The sequence below is a fragment of the Balaenoptera physalus genome (assembly GCF_965194825.1).
Source record: "Balaenoptera physalus genome assembly, chromosome: X".
In the NCBI taxonomy this organism is placed as follows: domain Eukaryota; kingdom Metazoa; phylum Chordata; class Mammalia; order Artiodactyla; family Balaenopteridae; genus Balaenoptera; species Balaenoptera physalus.
The window spans coordinates 85,858,274-85,876,889 of record NC_138903.1 but is presented as its reverse complement, the minus strand read 5'-3'; the positions used below and the strand labels follow the sequence as shown (position 1 = coordinate 85,876,889).

General features: G+C 38.2%; 1 protein-coding gene across 7 annotated transcripts in view; it reads right to left on the bottom strand.

Annotated features, from left to right (window-relative positions):
* Positions 1-18,616, bottom strand: part of DIAPH2 (diaphanous related formin 2) — an 865,471-nt gene that overhangs the window by 575,383 nt on the left and 271,472 nt on the right. For all 7 annotated transcript variants that reach the window (XM_082447366.1, XM_082447367.1, XM_082447365.1 and 4 more), the window contains 2 exons: positions 6,541-6,605; positions 3,176-3,280 (listed from right to left, as the gene is read on the bottom strand). In XM_082447366.1, coding sequence (XP_082303492.1) covers positions 3,176-3,280; positions 6,541-6,605 — 170 coding nt within the window. The remainder of the gene's footprint in view (positions 1-3,175; positions 3,281-6,540; positions 6,606-18,616) is intronic.

Below are 18,616 nucleotides of genomic sequence, written 5' to 3'. Positions count from 1 at the left end.
ACACGTATCTTCTGTAATTGAGATACGACATTAGACTAACTGAATGAGAAGTTTAAAACTATTAACATGTCTTGGTATAGTGTTATTTTTATTTGGGGAGAAACTCTTCTAATCTTTACTAATACGAATTTCCTCCAAGGACTACTTAATTGAACTAAACAAACTTAGAATTATCGTTACATAATAAATAAGTGGAGGCCTATTTTTGAAACAATCAATTTAAAGGATTGACCCATTTACAAGAATGTTAAAAATTAACAATCACAGGTAAACAGCATCACAGAAATGTTTCTCCTAATATTCAATGCACATTGTCCACAAATATTTTATTCACACATATGAATGTTTATGTGTGTATATACATATATACAACTAAAGTGTTTATACACTTAAATGACAATCCTCTCCTGGAATGCAATCCCCTCCTGAGATTAGGAAAAAGGATAGGATTAAAATATGCAAATTCTTTCTATTTTATTTTTAATGCAGCAAAACTATAGAAAACAGTCTGATTTTTCCAATCTTTATTGAGATAGCAAAGAAATTCTGAGGAAAATTAAAATAATTTTTCTGAAAAGTTCAGTAAATTAGTAATTTACCCTACAAGTTTTGTATATAAATGGATTTGTTTAATAATTTGAAAGGTAAAATGTGTATCCCATTTTTTGTATTAATTGACAGCAAAATGAAAGTAATACTTGCTTGTAAACATAAAATTTTGCCTCTATGAGACCATGTTTATGATATAAAACTTGTGTAACCACAAAAATGCTATTACTTTAAAATAGGACTTTTTACTCAAGTTAAATAGATATTTTACAAATTGAATAAAAATCTCAAATGCCACCAGCCTTAAAATCAAATCATATCAGCCCTTTTCTTCCCTCCTATGAACAATTAGGAATGGAACAATTAAATGAGACCACAATAGAGTATTGAGAATTGAATACGGCAAATGGACCATTTACTATTTGACACAATTTGGGGTGCACTAGAAAGTAATGTGTGACTCTGCACTTTTCCAGATCCGTTGATAATAAATAAGCAACTACGCAATTAAATGGTAAGGCCCTGTGCTAGGTGCAGTAGGGACTTTAATAAGAGTAAGCACAGGAAGTAAAGACATTATCCTCAAAGTGTTTATGCTGCAGGGGAAGGATAAAGCAGGCACACAACCAAATATGATAGGAGTGGTCTACAAAAGTGATATAAAAGTTCAAAGAAATTCCCAGAGTTCTGGGGGACGCTTTCCAAAGGATGTTATACTGAGCTGATACTTAAAGGAGATGTTTCATTGGCACAGAGGAGCAAGGGAGGGCGTTTCTGAGAGAGAATAACCTAAGTCAGCATTTCTCAACTAAGTTCCATGAACAAACTCTTCTGCAGGAGATGTTAATAGGTGGTCTGAGATAAGGGTTCTGTGGCTAAATGAGTTTGAGAAAGCTGTAGGAAAAAGAGTTTGACAGGTTTCTTTAATGTAGGCCATCTCAGACCCTTTAGTATGCTAATGAGAATGATGAATCTCCAAGAGGAGAATTTCAAGCGTACCAAATTTATTGGACTATGGAATGCTTTCCTCATGAAAAACCTATTAGCATCTCTGTAACTAATGTCTGGGAAATGCTGGCTGAAGGAAAAGTGTGGAGACAGTAAATTCTACATGTGAAGGGAGGAGGAAAGGTGACTTAGCTGCAACAGAGGCTGGAGTTAGGGGAGCAGAGACGAGGCTGCAAAGGGGAGATAAGGGAGCCCGGGATAGAAGGCCTTCAAATTCCCGGTAAGGAGATTTTTTCTTTAATCCTGAATGCAACAGGCAACCATTGAACATATTAAAGCCTGGAGTGACAATAATCAGGGCAGTGTTTTAAGAAGATTAATTTGCAACTGACATAAAGCATGAATCTGAAGAGGAAGAGACTATAGGCATGGCGGAAAGTTCGGAAACTACTGTAATATTCCAGGCAGGATGGAATGAGAGAGTGGCCCTGGGGGGTTCAGGGTTTTGATACAAAGGGAAAAAAAGAGGAAGAACTGACATAAAACAGTGACCAACTTAATAATCTATCAGGAGGCAGGGCGGGGAAAAGGCTAGGACAACTCCAGCTTCACAATAAAAAAAAAATTGGTGGTAAAATTTAAACAAATAAGAATGGAGACCAAGCTGGTTTGAGGACAGAGAAGTGACCACAAATAATGGGTTTGATTTCAACATGCAGCAGGACCTGCCCATGCGGAGATCTAATCAAGAGCTGGAAATAGATGACAAACCCAGGGGACTTGACACCTACTAAAAGGTGATATTTGAATTTATGATATTGGATGGGATATTAGTGCAAGGACATACAGAGAAAAAAGAGCAGAGGACAGAACACTGGGGAATGTCATCATTTGGAGGATGAAAACAAAGAGAAACTGAGTTCTGAGACATGTAGAAAACGAAGTCAGATGACACAAAAAAGAGAGATTGAGTGAAAAGAAATTATCAAATATTACAGATAAGTGAAAGAGGCTAAGGGTAGGAAAAGGCCACTGCATTGGGTAATGTGGAGTTCACTGTTGACTTCTGAAGTCACTTTTCAGTAGATTGACAGAAACAGACCTAGTCAACCAACAAACACCCTACTGGGCATCTATGAGGCTAAAAACTAATCTTATGTTTCTTTATATTCATTTTAAAAATATGTTGTGTTGAGAGTATGTAATCAGCTCTAAAATTTAGACACCATAATTAAGATTTTAAGTGTATATGGGGGGTTTTCATCATAGGGAATGTAGGTGGAAATATAAAGTTTATAGATTTTGAAATTATGGTAGTCGAGATTTAAAGAGATCTCAAAAAGCTTTAAGGAGCATTTCCACATTCCCTTTGAAAGAAAATACTATGCATCCAATTTTTCAAATCATCATGAAAATTTCACCTCAAGAAAGAGTTTTGCTTGTGTAATACATTCCATTAAAAATATTCAGGGCAGTTTATGCAACGAATGCCGTATTTTTATCCAAACATTAAAATGATTTATTGTCCTGGAAAATCAAATCTGTAGTTATTTCAAGTAAACTGGCAAACTACCAGAAAGTCTGCTTCTGGTCACATTTTTCCCTCCATCTAACAAGATAGTTTTCTACCTTTGAACTCAATGTGCCATGACACAAAGTCTGTATCTTGTTTCATTACCTGGGTTCGAAGTTGTTGGATTTCTGTTTCAAGCTCTTTGATTTTTTCTTCTCTTTTTTGAAGCTCAGCTTGAGCTTCCTGTCGAGCTGTGAATTCTTCATCGAACTGCAATGATCACCACCATAAATGTACACTTAATAATACAGTTTTGAGAAAGCCTTAAACAGCAATATGTATTAAATAAGTGGAGTGTCTTTTGCTTCTTAAATTTCCTGGGCCACTCAGAAAATCAGAGCTCTTGATTATTTTATGGCAATTGAGCACCTCCGTGGGGATGGGGTGGTAGTAAAGAAGAACTATGTCCCCAGCCCAAGGTAAAAAAACCCATTTTCACTTCTGAAAAAAAAATACTAAACAAAATTTTAAAAGGGTGGACTAAGAAGGATCTCTTCATATATAATGGACATTTTTGTTGTTTTGTTATTGAAAGTTATGTTTTAGAATTAATCATGGTTTTTTTTAATGTTTCATCCCATACTTTTAAGTTTATTTAATTAGAAAATGAAACCTAAAAATTAGGAATCAAGCAGTTCAACTCTTTAAAACTATATTTAATCTTGAAAAGAGACTGTACTTTTAGAACGTTCAAATGGATGTACATTAATACAAATCAGACTATTTTTATTATAATCTTAATTGTCTAGCATTCAAAAAGTGATGCTCCACAAAATCTGACAGTAGAATGATATATGCTCTAATGGCATTCTCATTCAGATGGTTAACCAAAACACTTGTATAAAACGTCATAAGAGGGAAAATGAGAGGTTAAATTACAGCGTGCTAAGCCAAAGAGACCATCAGAATGGTGACTATCCATTTACTGCATCCTGCCCAGCACTTACCTCAGTCAGGTGAATACCGCTCATGTCCAGCTATAGAACATTTGCCCTTTATTGTCACTGTCACTTCAAGTTATTTTAGAAGTCTATACATTATTCCAACAATGTTATTTATGTTTTTAAAAGTGATATATCTTACTGCCAAAAACTGCCTTTAGAGTTTGTGGAACAAGGAAAAAGTGTGTTTACTGTTAATAAATATTCCTCCTTATAGTAGACTTGACTTTTGGAAATTATAAAATGCCATTCAGATCCAGTCTGAAGAAAGAGTGGGTGAGCAAAGTGGATAATAGTGTTTGAGTCAAACCTGCAATACTTAATTATTTTATTCATCTCTACTTGAGTCCTGGGAAAATGTCCCACAGAGGTTGGTCCAAATCGTTTCTAATCTCTTTACATTTCAAACTTACCCTGATCCTTCAGTATCAGCAAATGACCTTGTTTCCTAGGTCACTGAGAAGACGGAGCTTTTTTGACTTCACTAGTATCCATGTTAAGATTGATCTGATTCTGGGACTTCCCTGGTGGCGCAGTGGTTAAGACCCCGTCTCCCAATGCAGGGGGCCTGGGTTCAATCCCTGGTCAGGTAACTAGATCCCACATGCATGTCTCAATTAAGAGTTTGTATGCCACAAATAAGGAGGCCATGAGCCACAATTAAGGAGCCTGCCTGCCGCAACAAAGAAGCCCCCCTGCCACAACTAAGGAGCCCACCTACCGCAACTGAGACCCAGAGCAACCAAATAAATAAATAAATATTTTTTAAAAAATTGATCTGATTCTATACTCCCAGCCTCCTTGCCAGAGTTATCTTCTCCTGTGTGCTTCTCAAGCATGCTGTCCACACAAGCACACTACAATTTTGCTCTACAAATGGTTTATTAGTACACTTGCAGAGAGGCACACAAGGCTTCTGCTTGTAATTTAAAACGATCTTAATCTGTAAACCCAGAGTAGGAATCAGAGAAGCCTGAGATATGTGAGCTGGAAGACTTCTTACAAGTCCACTAACGTTATCCTCTCCTTTTAAGGATGAAAAAATTAAGATCCAAGGAGAGTAAGTAGCTTAAAGTCACAGCTAATTAGCAGAAACACTGAGATCACATCTTACAACTATCGCTTCTCATTCTAGCTGCCCCCTTAATTTTTCTTTTTCTTTTTTTTTTTTTACTACTTTATTCTGCCTCTTAAAATCACCCAGAATAAGAGAAGGCACACAGATAACCACTGGGAGACCATACATGTTTTCATTCTAAATGTTGGCGAGGAGAATAAAGCATCAAACACTGAAATTTCTTTTTTATTATTTCAGGACTCCTTTTCCAATAACAGATGCTTACAGAAATTTTTACCAGATAGATCATCACAATTTGCTCCAGTCTTGTGGTATCTAATCACAGTGCCAGAGAAAAAGAGATCCTAAGATTCTCAAAGGGAATTTCAAATGTGCTACTTAAAACAAGAACATTAGAAATATAAAGGTCTACTAATCGAAAAGTGTACAGTTTCCTTCACCAATAAAAATGACGGCTTCACACAAACATTTTATGCTCAAGCGCTTAAAATCTATTCTAGTAACAGAAAGAGCAAAAACATTTCTTCAGATGCCCTGAAGTAACTTCAGTAATACTCTGTAATTTCTAGAGTGATAGCAAAAGTGATTATCTAATCTCCAAGGTAAGTCATAACTTTCAAGAGACAGCAATATGTAAGCACTTTATCTTGCTGTCAAAAGACTCAAAACTGTAGAGCTTTTAGACTTGAGCTTCAATCCTTCTCCTTCCACCAACAGGAGAGAAATACTATACTAATGCTTTATAGGGTCTAAAACCAAACAATGCCACTTTCGGTAGAAGCTCATAAAATTGTAGCTATGCTTTCATGAAACAAGGAAAAGACCATCTGAGATCTAAATAAAATTCAGATATTCATAAAGTTGGCATTTACATAAGGCTTTACACAAAGAAAGGGGAACCTCAAATTCCACCAAGACTACATACATGGAGTAGCAGCATCACTTTAAAAATGGTAATTACAAAATTCAAAGAAGGTAAGTCTAAGCAGAGAGAGACAAAGAGAAAGAAAATACGCATCATTCTGTTTCTATCAATAGCACTGATTTAAAGAACATAACAGATAAGACTAGCTAAACATCTCCACAGTTCTCCAAGGAGCTACCTACTGTTAAGTGAGAGCTGCAGGAAAGCAATGGGGGAATGTGTTTTGGTTGACCATTTCAAACTATATGCTTCCAGCAACCTAATTTTATTTCATTTATCACTTTAGTAGAATATGGTTAGTGTTCTTCTTCCATAATGGATTAAAGGTGATGAGCAGGGAACAGTAGCAACCTTATCTTATCAGGAAAGAAATCAATATTCTGTGGTGGTGCCTGAATCCAGAAACATAAAGAACTATATAACTGAAATAACATTTATAAGCCCTCGTATAAGGAAACAAGGTAGAATATGTATTGTGATTAAATTTTACATTTCATAATTACGGCCAGTATTTGATAAGTCTTACCTTCTTTGAAAATTCTGCTGCTTTTTGTTCACTTTCTTCAACTTTTGCCTTGTTCACACAAGAATCTATTAAGATTGAGGAAAAATGATTAGAAATTATTGCATTGGATCACTAGGCAAATGACGGCTGCCAGCCTATAATTCTACTATGTAAACTATCATTTTTATGTCAATTGCTGTTAGAGGGAAATTGACCTATACTGCACGTAAAACATAAACTACCAGGTTTCTTTTCTATACTAACTGAATTCAATGATACTATTGTTGAGGCACAAAACCAAGCATCCAAGAATATATTTGACTCAATCATCATCATTTTAAAGGTATTCCATTATTTACCAACTTTAACAATTATAGAACTCTTTAAAAATTTTTTGTAGTTTATTATGGGTGGAGAAGTGCCAAAGAATCTATGCTATGCTTAAGATTATTAAAGATCAGGGACTTCCCTGGTGGTCCAGTGGTAAAGAATCCGCCTTACAAAGCAGGGGACTCGGGTCCGATCCCTCGTCAGGGAACTAAGATCCCACATGCTGCAGGGCAACTAAGCCCGCACACCACAACTACTGAGCTCCTGCGCCTCAGCTAGAGCCCGCGTGCCGCAAACGACAGAGCCCACGTGCTCTGGAACCCACGCACCACACCACAACTAAAGAGCCAACGCGCCCTGGAGTCTGTACGCCACAACGAGAGAAAAGAAAACCTGCATGCCACAACTCGAGAGAAGCCCACGCGATGCAACGAAGAGCCCGCGCCACAACGAAGAGCCTGTGCCACAACAAAAGATCCCGCATGCCTCAACGAAGATCCCGCATGCCACGATGAAGATCCCGCATGCCACAACTAAGACCCGATGCAGCCAAAAATTTTTAAAAATAAAATAATTTTTTTAAAAAATCAACAAGCTCATCTTAAAATATCATATTTAAAAAAAAAGATTATTAAGGCTCAAAATGGCCCGTAAAATAAGGCTACAGGGGAAGATACAATAACATTCATTAATTCAGGCTTCCTAAAGAAAGATTTCACTTGAACAACTTCTAAACAGGGGCAGAATATAGTATTACGTAAATAAGAAAACAAACATCAAACTTCCCAGGTCTAATCAAACACTCCAAAATATAAATAAGTGAAGAACCTCTTTTGGGAAAGATTCTCAATACTGTATATACAGTCTATTCTGTATACCTATACCTAGCCATCCTATACCTATTTATTTACCTAAAAGAAATGAAAGCATATGTCTATAACCAGAATTGTATGTGAATGCTCATAGCAGTTTTATTTATAATAGCTAAAACCAAGAAATAATCCAAATGTCCATCAACAAGTAAATGTATAAACAGATTGTGCTATATCGATATACCGTAAAAGTACTCAGTTATGAAAACGAATGATACATGCCAATACCACAACACAAATGAACCTCAAAATAATTATGCTGAATGAAAAAAGCCAGCAAAGAAAGTACATGCTGTATGTTTCCATTTATATAAAATTTTAGAAAATAAAACTAGTCTATACCAAGAGAAAGCAGATCAGTGATTGTCTCACGATGGGGAGAAGGGGTAGGCATGGGAAGAAGACTACAAATGAGAATGCAGAAATTTTAGGGGGTGACAGAGATGCTTATTATCTTTTTTAAAAATTTTATTTATTTTCTTATACAGCAGGTGCTTATCAGTTATCCATTTTATACGTATTAGTGTATACATGTCAATCCCAATCTCCCAATTCATCACACCACCACCACCACCCCCCCGCTACTTTCCCCACCTGGTGTCCATACATTTGTTCTCTACATCTGTGTCTCAATTTCTGCCCTACAAACCGGTTCGTCTTTACCATTTTTCTAGGTTCCACATATATGCGTTAATATATATTTGTTTTTCTCTTTCTGACTTACTTCACTTTGTATGACAGTCTCTAGATCCATCCACGTCTCTACAAATGACCCAATTTCATTCCTTTTTATGGCCAAGAAATATTTCATTGTACGTATACACATACCACATTTCTTTATGCATTCGTCTGTCAATGGGCATTTAGGTTGCTTCCATGACCTGGCTATTGTAAACAGTGCTGCAATGAACATTGGGGTGCATGTGTCTTTTTGAATTATGGTTTTCTCTGGGTATATGCCCAGTAGTGGGATTGCCGGGTCATATGGTAATTCTATTTTTAGTTTTTTAAGAACCTCCATACTGTTCTCCATAGTGGCTGTATCAATTTACATTCCCACCAACAGTGCAAGAGGGTTCCCTTTTCTGCCCACACTCTCCAGCATTTGTTGTTTGTAGATTTTCTGATGATGCCCATTCTAACTGGTGTGAGGTGCCACCTCATTGTAGTTTTGATTTGCATTTCTCTAATAATTAGTAAAGTTGACCAGCTTTTCATGTGCTTCTTGGCCCTTTGTATGTCTTCTTTGGAGAAATGTGTATTTAAGCCTTCTACCCATTTTTTGATTGGGTTGTTTGTTTTTTTAATATTGAGCTGCATGTGCTGTATATATATCTTGGACATTACTCCGTTGTCCATTGATTTGTTTGCAAATATTTTCTCTCATTCTGAGGGTTGACTTTTCATCTTGTTTGTAGTTTGCTTTGCAAAAGCTTTTAAGTTTCATTAGGTCCCATTTGTTTATTTTTGTTTTTATTTCCATTACTCTAGGAGGTGGATCAAAAAAGATCTTGCTGTGATATATGTCAAAGAGTGTTCTTCCTATGTTTTCCTCTAAGAGTTTTATAGTGTCCACTCTTACACTTAGGTCTCTAATCAATTTTGACTTTATTTCTGTGTATGGTGTAACGGAGTGTTCTAATTTCATTCTTTTACATGTAGCTGTCCAGTTTTCCCAGCACCACTTACTGAAGACACTGTGTTTTCTCCATTGTATATCCTTGCCTCCTTTGTCATAGATTAGTTAACCATAGGTGTGTGGGTTTTTCTCTGGGCTTTCTATCCTGTTCCATTGATCTATATTTCTCTTTTTGTGCCAGTACCAGAATCTCTTGATTACTGTAGCTTTGTAGTATAGTCTGAAGTCAGGGAGTCTGATTCCTCCAGCTCCTTTTTTTTCCCTCAACACTGCTTTGGCTATTCGGGGTCTTTTGTGTCTCCATACAAATTTTAAGATTTTTTTCTTCTAGTTCTGTAAAAAATACCATTGGTAATTTGATAGGGATTGCATGCAATCTGTAGATTGCTTTGGGTAGTAGAGTCATTTTCACAATATTGATTCTTCCAATCCAAGAACATGGTATATCTCTCCATCTGCTGATATCATCTTTAATTTCTTTCATCAGTGCCTTATAGTTTTCGGCATACAGGTCTTTTGTCTCCCTAAGTAGGTTTATTCCTAGGTATTTTATTCTTTTTGTTGCAATGGTAAATTGGAATGCATCCTTAAATTCTCTTTCAGATTTTTCATCATTAGTGTATAGGAATGCAAGAGATTTCTGTGCATTAATTTTGTATCCTACTACTTTACCAAATTCATTGATTAGCTCTAGTAGTTTTCTGGTGGCATTTTTAGGATTCTCTATGTACAGTATCAGATCATCTGCAAACACTGACTGTTTTACTTCTTCTTTTCCAGTTTGTTTTCCTTTTATTTCTTTTTTTCTCTGATTACCATGGCTAGGACTTCCAAAACTATGTCGAATAATAGTGGCAAGAGTGGACATCCTTGTCTTGTTCCTGATCTTACAGGAAATGCTTTCAGTTTTTCACCACTGAGAATGATGTTAGCTGTGGGTTTCTCATATATGGCCTTTATTATTTTGAGGTGGATTCCCTCTATGCGCACTTTCTGGAGAGTTTTTATCATAAATGGGTGTTGAATTTTGTCAAAAGCTTTTTCTACATCTATTGAGATGATCATATGGTTTTTATTCTTCAATTTGTTAATATGGTGTATCACATTGATTGATTTGCATGTACTGAAGAATCCTTGCATCCCTGGGATAAATCCCACTTGATCATGCTGTATGATCCTTTTAATGTGCTGTTGGATTCTGTTTGCTAGTATTTTGTTGAGGATTTTTGCATCTATATTCATCAGTGACATTGGCCTGTAATTTTCTTTTTTTGTAGTATTTTTGTCTGGTTTTGGTATCAGGGTGATGCCGGCCTCGTAGAATGAGTTTGGAAGTGTTCCTTCCTCTGCAAATTTTTGGAGGAGTTTGAGAAGGATGGGTGTTAGCTCTTCTCTAAATGTTTGATAGAATTCACCTGTGAAGCCATCTGGTCCTGGGCTTTTGTTTGTTGGAAGATTTTTAATCACAGTTTCAATTTCATTACTTGTGATTGGTCTGTTCATATTTTCTATTTCTTCCTGGTTCAGTCTTGGAAAGTTGTATCTTGCTAAGAATTTGTCCATTTCTTCCAGGTTGTCCATTTTATAGGAATAGAGTTGCTTGTAGTAGTCTCTTAGGATGCTTTGTATTTCCCCGGTGTCTGTTGTAACTTCCTCTTTTTCATTTCTAATTTTCTTGATTTGAGTCCTCTCCCTCTTTTTCTTGATGAGTCTGGCTAATAGTTTATCAATTTTGTTTATCTTCTCAAAGAACCAGCTTTTAGTTTTATTGATCTTTGCTATTGTTTTCTTTGTCTCTGTTTCATTTATTTCTGCTCTGATCTTTATGATTTCTTTCCTTCAAATAACTTTGGGTTTTCTTTGTTCTTCTTTCTCTAGTTCCTTTAGGTGTAAGGTTAGATTGTTTACTTGAGAGTTTACTTGTTTCTTGAGATAGGCTTGTATTGTTATAAACTTCCCTCTTAGAACTGCTTTTGCTGCATCCCATAGGTTTCCGACCATCGTGTTTTGGTTGCCATTTGTCTCTAGGTATTTTTTGATTTCTTCAGTGATCTCTTCGTTATTTAGTAACGTATTGTTTAACCTCCATGTGTTTGTGTTTTTTATGTTTTTTTCCCTGTAAGTGATTTCTAATCTCATAGCATTGTGGTCAGAAAAGATGCTTGATATGATTTCAATTTTCTTAAATTTACTGAGGCTTGATTTGTGACCCAAGATGTGATCTATCCTGGAGAATGTTCCGTGCACACTTGAGAAGAAAGTGTAATCTGCTGTTTTTGGTTGGAATTTCTTATAAATATCAATTAAATCTATCTGGTCTACTGTGTCATTTAAAACTTGTGTTTCCTTATTAATTTTCTGTTTGGATGATCTGTCCATTGGTGTAAGTGAGGTGTTAAAGTCCCCCACTATTATTGTGTTACTGTTGATTTCCTCTTTTATAGCTGTTAGCAGTTGCCTTATGCATTGAGGTTCTCCTATATTGGGTGCATATATATTTATAATTGTTAAATCTTCTTCTTGGATTGATCCCTTGACCATTATGTAGTGTCCTTCCTTGTTTCTTATAACATTCTTTATTTTAAAGTCTATTTTATCTGATATGAATATTGCTACTCCAACTTTCTTTTGATTTCCATTTGCATGGAATATCTTTTTCCATCCCCTCACTTTCAGTCTGTATGTGTCCCTAGGTCTGAAGTGGGTCTCCTATAGACAGCATACATATGGGTCTTGTTTTTGTATCCATTCAGTGAGCCTGGGTCATTTGGTTGGAGCATTTAATCCATTCACATTTAGGGTAATTATTGATATGTATGTTCCTATTACCATTTTCTTAATTGTTTCGGGCTTGTTTTTGCAGGTCCTTTTCTTCTCTTGTGTTTACCACTTAGAGAAGTTCCTTTAGCATTTGTTGTAGAGATGGTTTGGTGGTGCTGAATTCTCTTAGCTTTTCCTTATCTGTAAAGCTTTTGATTTCTCCGTCGAATCTGAATGAGATCCTTGCCGGTTAGAGTAATCTTGGTTGTAGGTCTTCCCTTTCATCACTTTAAGTATGTCATGCCATTCCCTTCTGGCTTGTAGAGTTTCTGCTGAGAAATCAGCTGTTAACCTTATGGGAGTTCCCTTGTATGTTATTTGTTGTTTTTCCCTTTTTGCTTTCAATAATTTTCCCTTGTCTTTAATTTTTGTCAATTTGATTACTATGTGTCTCGGCGTGTTTCTCCTTGGATTTATCCTGCCCTGGACTCTCTGCACTTTCTGGGTTTGGGTGGCTATTTCCTTTCCTTGTTAGGGAAGTTTTCAACTATAATCTCTTCAAATATTTTCTTGGGTCCTTTCTCTCTCTCTTCTCCTTCTGGGACCCCTATAATGTGAATGTTGCTGTGTTTAATGTTGTCCCAGAGGTCTCTTAGGCTGTCTTCATTTCTTTTCATTCTTTTTTCTTTATTCTGTTCCGTGGCATGAATTCCACCATTCTGTCTTCCAGGTCACTTATCCGTTCTTCTGCCTCAGTTATTCTGCTACTGATTCCTGCTAGTGCCGTTTTCATTTCAGTTATTGTATTGTTCATCTCTGTTTGTTTGTTCTTTAATTCCTCTAGGTGTTTGTTCTTTAATTCTTCTAGGTCTTTGTTAAACATTTCTTGCATCTTCTCGATCTTTGCCTCCATTCTTTTTCTGAGGTCCTGAATCATCTTCACTATCATTATTCTGAATTATATTTCTGGAAGGTTGCCTATCTCAACTTCATCTAGTTGTTTTTCTGGGGTTTTATCTTGTTCCTTCGTTTGGTACATAGCCCTCTGCCTTTTCACCTTGTCTATCTTTCTGTGAATGTGCTTCTTTTTCCACAGGCTGCAGGATTGTAGATTTTCTTGCTTCTGCTTTCTGCCCTCTGGTGGATGAGGCTATCTAAGGGGCTGGTGCAAGTTCCCTGATGGTAGGGACTGGTGGTGGGTAGAGCTGACTGTTCCTCTGGTGGGCAGAACTCAGTAAAACTGTAATCCGCTTGTGTGCTGATGGGTGGGGCTGGGTTCCCTCCCTGTTGGTTGTTTGGCCTGAGGCAATCCAACACTGGAGCATACCTGAGCTCTTTGGTGGGGCTAATGGCAGACTCTGGGAGGGCTCACGCCAAGGAGTACTTCCTAGAACTTCTGCTGCCAGTGTCCTTGTCCTCATGGTGAGACACAGCCACCTCCTGCCTCTGCAGGAGACCCTCCAACACTAGCAGGTAGGTCTGGTTTAGTTTCCTATGGGGTCACTGCTCCTTCCCCTGGCTCCCGATGCGCACACTACTTTGTGTGTGCCCTCCAAGAGTGGAGTCTCTGTTTCCCCCAATCCTGTTGAAGTCCTGCAATCAAATCCTGCTAGCCTTCAAAGTCTGATTCTCTAGGAATTCTTCCTCCTGTTGCTGGACACCCAGGTTGGGAAGCCTGACGTGGGCCTCAGAACCTTCACTCCAGTGGGTGGACTTCTGTGATATAAGTGTTCTCCAGTTTGTGAGTCACCCACCAAGCAGTTATGGGATTTGATTTTAATGTGATTGTGCCCCTCCTACTGTCTCATTGTGGCTTCTCCTTTGTCTTTGGATGTGGGGTATCTTTTTGGTGAGTTCCAGTGTCTTGCTGTCGATGATTGTTCAACAGTTAGTTGTGATTCCAGTGCTCTCGCAAGAGGGAGTGAGAGCACGTCCTTCTACTCAGCCATCTTGAGATGCTTATTATCTTGACTGTGATGATGGTTTTAAAGGTAGACACAAATATCAAAATTTATGAAATTTTATACTTTAAATGTAGGTCATTTTTCTTATATCACGTATACCCCAATAAAGTTTTTTCTTTGCTGTAAAGAACTGTGTGGCTGGAATAACGTAACTAAGGAAGAAATTGGGAAATGATGAGATCAAAGGGGGGCCAGATCTGTGCAGTACTGGCACTGGTAGGTAATCATTTTGATTAAAATTTCATTGGGAGAGGGACCTTGAAGATGGCTGAGGAGTAAGATGTGGAGATCACCTTCCTCCCGACAAATACATCAAAAGTACATCTACATGTGGAACAACGCCTACAGAACACCTACTGAACGTTGGCAGAAGACCTCAGACTTCCCAAAAAGCAAGAAAAACCCCATGCAACTGGATAGGGCAAAAGAAAAAAGAAAAAAAAATACAGACAATAGGGACAGAACATGCACCTCTGGGAGGAAGCTGTGAATGAGAAAAAGTTCCCACCCACTACGAAGCCCCTTCACTGGCAGAGATGGGGGGTGGCGGGGGGAAGCTTCAGAGCCACAGAGGAGAGTGCAGCAACAGGGGCGCAGAGGGCAAAGTGGAGAGATTCCTGAACAGAGGATCAGTGCCGACCAACACTCACCAACCTGAGAGGCTTGTCTGATCACCCGCCGGGGCAGGTGGGGGCTGGGAGCTGAGGCTCTGGCTTCAGAGGTCAGATCCCAGGGAGAGGACTGGGGTTGGCTTCGTGAACACAGCTTGAAGGGGGCTAGTGCACCACAGCGAGCTAGGAGGGAGTCCGGATAAAAGTCTGGACCTCCCTAAGAGACAAGACACCACTGTTTCACAAGGAGAGGGGATTCCTTCTCTGTCTGCCCACAGAAGGCAGAGCACCGCCTAAATGAGCTCCAGAGACAGGCGTGAGCCGCAGCTATCAGATCAGACACCAGAGATGGGCATGAAACACTAACACTGCTGCTGCAGCCACCAAGAATCCTGTGTGCAAGCACAGGTCATTATCCATAGCCCCCCAGGAGCATGTGCAGCACACCACTGCCAGGGTCCCGTGATCCAGGACAAGTTCACCGGGAGAACACAAGGTGTGCCTCAGGCTCCTGCAATGTCACACTGGCTTCTGCCGCCACAGGCTCGCCCCACATTCCAATTATAACTACCATACCCCTCCCTCCCCCCTGGCCTGAATGAGCAAGAGCCCCCTAATCAGCCGATGCTTTAGCCCCGTCCTGTCTGGGCGGAAACAGATGCCTGAGGGCGACCTACACACACAAGTAGGGCCAAAACCAAAGCTGAACCCTAGGAACTCTGAGAATAAAGAAGAGAAAGGGAAATTTCTCAGTGCAGCCTCAGGAGCAGCGGATTAAATCCCTACCATCAACTGGATATACCCTGCATCTGTGGAATACCTGAATAGACAATGAACCTTCCCAAAATTGAGGCGGTGGACTTTGCGAGCAATTGGAGCTTGGGGTTTGCTGTTGTGACCGATTTGTTTCTGATTTTTATGTTTATCTTAGTTTAGCTGTTAGCACTTTTTATCACTGGCTGATTTTTTTATTGGTTTGGCTGCTCTCTTCTTTTTTTTTAGTATTATTATTATTTTTTCTTTCTTTTTTTCTTCCTTTTCTTCTGAGCCATGTCGCTGACAGGGTCTTGGTGCTCCGGCCTGGGGTCAGGCCAGAGACTCTGAGGTGGGAGAGCAGAGTTCAGGACACTGGACCATCAGAGAACTCCCAGCCCAATGTAGTATCAACTGGCAAGAGCTCTCCCAAAGATCTCCATCTCAATGCTAAGACTCAGCTCCACCCAATGGCCAGCAAGCTCCAGTGCTGGAGCCCCATGCCAAATAACAAGCAAGACAGGAACACAACCCCAGCCATTAGCAGAGAGACTCCCTAAAATCATAATAAGTTCATAGACAACCCAAAACACACCACGAGATGCGGCCCTGCTCCCAGAAAGACAAAATCCATCCCCAACCACCAAAACACAGGCAACCGTCCCCTCCACCAGAAAACCTACACAAACCACTGAACCAACCTCACTCACTGGGGTCAGGCACCAAGAACAACAGGAACTACAAACCTGCAGCCTGCAAAAAGAAGACTCCAAACACAGTAAGTTAACCAAAATGAGAAGACAAAGAGATACACAGCAGATGAAGGAGCAAGGTAAAAACCCACCAGACCAAACAAATGAAGAGGACATACGCAGTCTACCTGAAAAAGAACTCATAGAAAGGATAGTAAAGATGATCCAAAATCTTGGAAATAGAATGGAGAAAATAAAAGAAACGTTTAACAAGGACCTAGAAGAACTAAAGACCAAACAAACAATGATGAACACAATAAATAAAATTAAAAATTCTCTAGAAGGAATCAATAGCAGAATACCTGAGGCAGAAGAACGGATAAATGACCTGGACGATAAAACAGTGGAAATAACTACTGCAAAGCAGAATAAAGAAAAAAAGAATGACAAGAATTGAGGACAGTCTCAGAGACCTCTGGGACAACATTAAGCACACCAACATTCAAATTACACGGGTCCCAGAAGAAGAAGAGAAAAAGAAAGGGACTGAGAAGATATTTGAAGAGATGATAGTTGAAAACTTCCCTAATATGGGAAAGGAAATAGTCAATCAAGTCCAGGAAGCACAGAGAGTCCCATACAGGATAAATCCAAGGAGAAACATGCCAAGACACATTTTAATCAAACTATCAAAAATTAAATACAAAGAAAAAATATTAAAAGCAGCAAGGGAAAAACAACAAATAACATACAAGGGAATCCCCATAAGGTAAAGAGCTGACCTTTCAGCAGAAACTCTGCAAGCCAGAAGGGAGTGGCAGGACATATTTAAAGTGATGAAAGGGAAAAACCTACAAGAAAGATTACTCTACCCAGCAAGGATCTCATTCAGATTTGACGGAGAAAGTAAAACTTTACAGACAAGCCAAAGGTAAGAGAATTCAACACTACCAAACCAACTTTACAGCAAACGCTAAAGGAACTTCTCTTGGCAAGAAACACAAGAGAAGGAAAAGACCTACGATAATACACGCAAAACAATTAAGAAAATGGTAATAGTAACATACATATCAATAATTACCTTAAATGTAAAGGGAATAAATGCTCCAACCAAAAGACACAGACTGTCTGAATGGATACAAAAACAAGACCCGTATGTATGCTGTCTACAAGAGACCCACTTCAGACCTAGGGACACATACAGCCTGAAAGTGAGGGGATCAAAAAAGATATTCCATGCAAATGGAAATCAAAACAAAGCTGGAGTAGCAATTCTGATATCAGACAAAATAGACTTTAAAATAAAGACTATTACAAAAGACAAGCAAGACACTACATAATGATCAAGGGATCAATCCAAGAAGATGATATAACAGTTGTAAATATTTATGCACCCAACATAGGAGCACCTCAATACATAAGGCAAATGCTAACAGCCATAAAAGGGGAAATCGAAAGTAACACAGTGATAGTAGGGGACTTTACACTCCACTTTCACCGATGGACAGATCATCCAAAATGAAAATAAATAAGGAAACACAAACTTTAAATGACACATTAAACAACATGGACTTAATTGATATTTATAGGACATTCCATCCAAAAACAACAGAATACACTTTCTTCTCACGTGCTCATGGAACATTCCCCAAGATACATCATACCTTGGGTCACAGATCAAGCGTTGGTAAATTTAAGAAAATTGAAATTCTATCAATTATCTTTTCTGACCACAATATTATGAGACTAAATATCAACTACAGGAAAAAAAACTGTAAAAAATACAAACACATGGAGGCTAAACAATACACTACTAAATAACCAAGAGATCACTGAAGAAATCAAAGAGGAAATCAAAAAATACCTAGAAACAAATGACAATGAAAACATGATGACCCCAAACCTATGGGATGCAGCAAAAGCTATTCTAAGAGGGAAGTTTATAGCAATACAAGCCTACCTCAAGAAAAAAGAAAAATCTTAAATAAACAACCTAACCTTACACCTAAAGCAGTTAGAGAAGGAAGAACAAAAAAACTCTAAAGTTAGCAGAAGGAAAGAAATCATAAAGATCAGATCAGAAATAAATGAAAAAGAAATGAAGGAAACAATAGCAAAGATCAATAAAACTAAAAGCTGGTTCTTTGAGAAGATAAACAAAAGTGAAAAACCATTAGCCAGACTCATCAAGAAAAAAAGAGAGAAGACTCAAATCAACAGAACTAGAAATGAAAAAGGAGAAGTAACAACTGACACTGCAGAAATACAAAGGATCATGAGAGATTACTACAAACAACTATATGCCAATAAAATGGACAACCTGGAAGAAATGGACAAATTCTTAGAAAAGCACAACCTTCCAATACTTAACCAGGAAGAAACAGAAATTATAAACAGACCAATCACAAGGACTGAAATTGGAACTGTGATTTAAAATCTTCCAAAAAACAAAAGCCCAGGACCAGATGGCTTCACA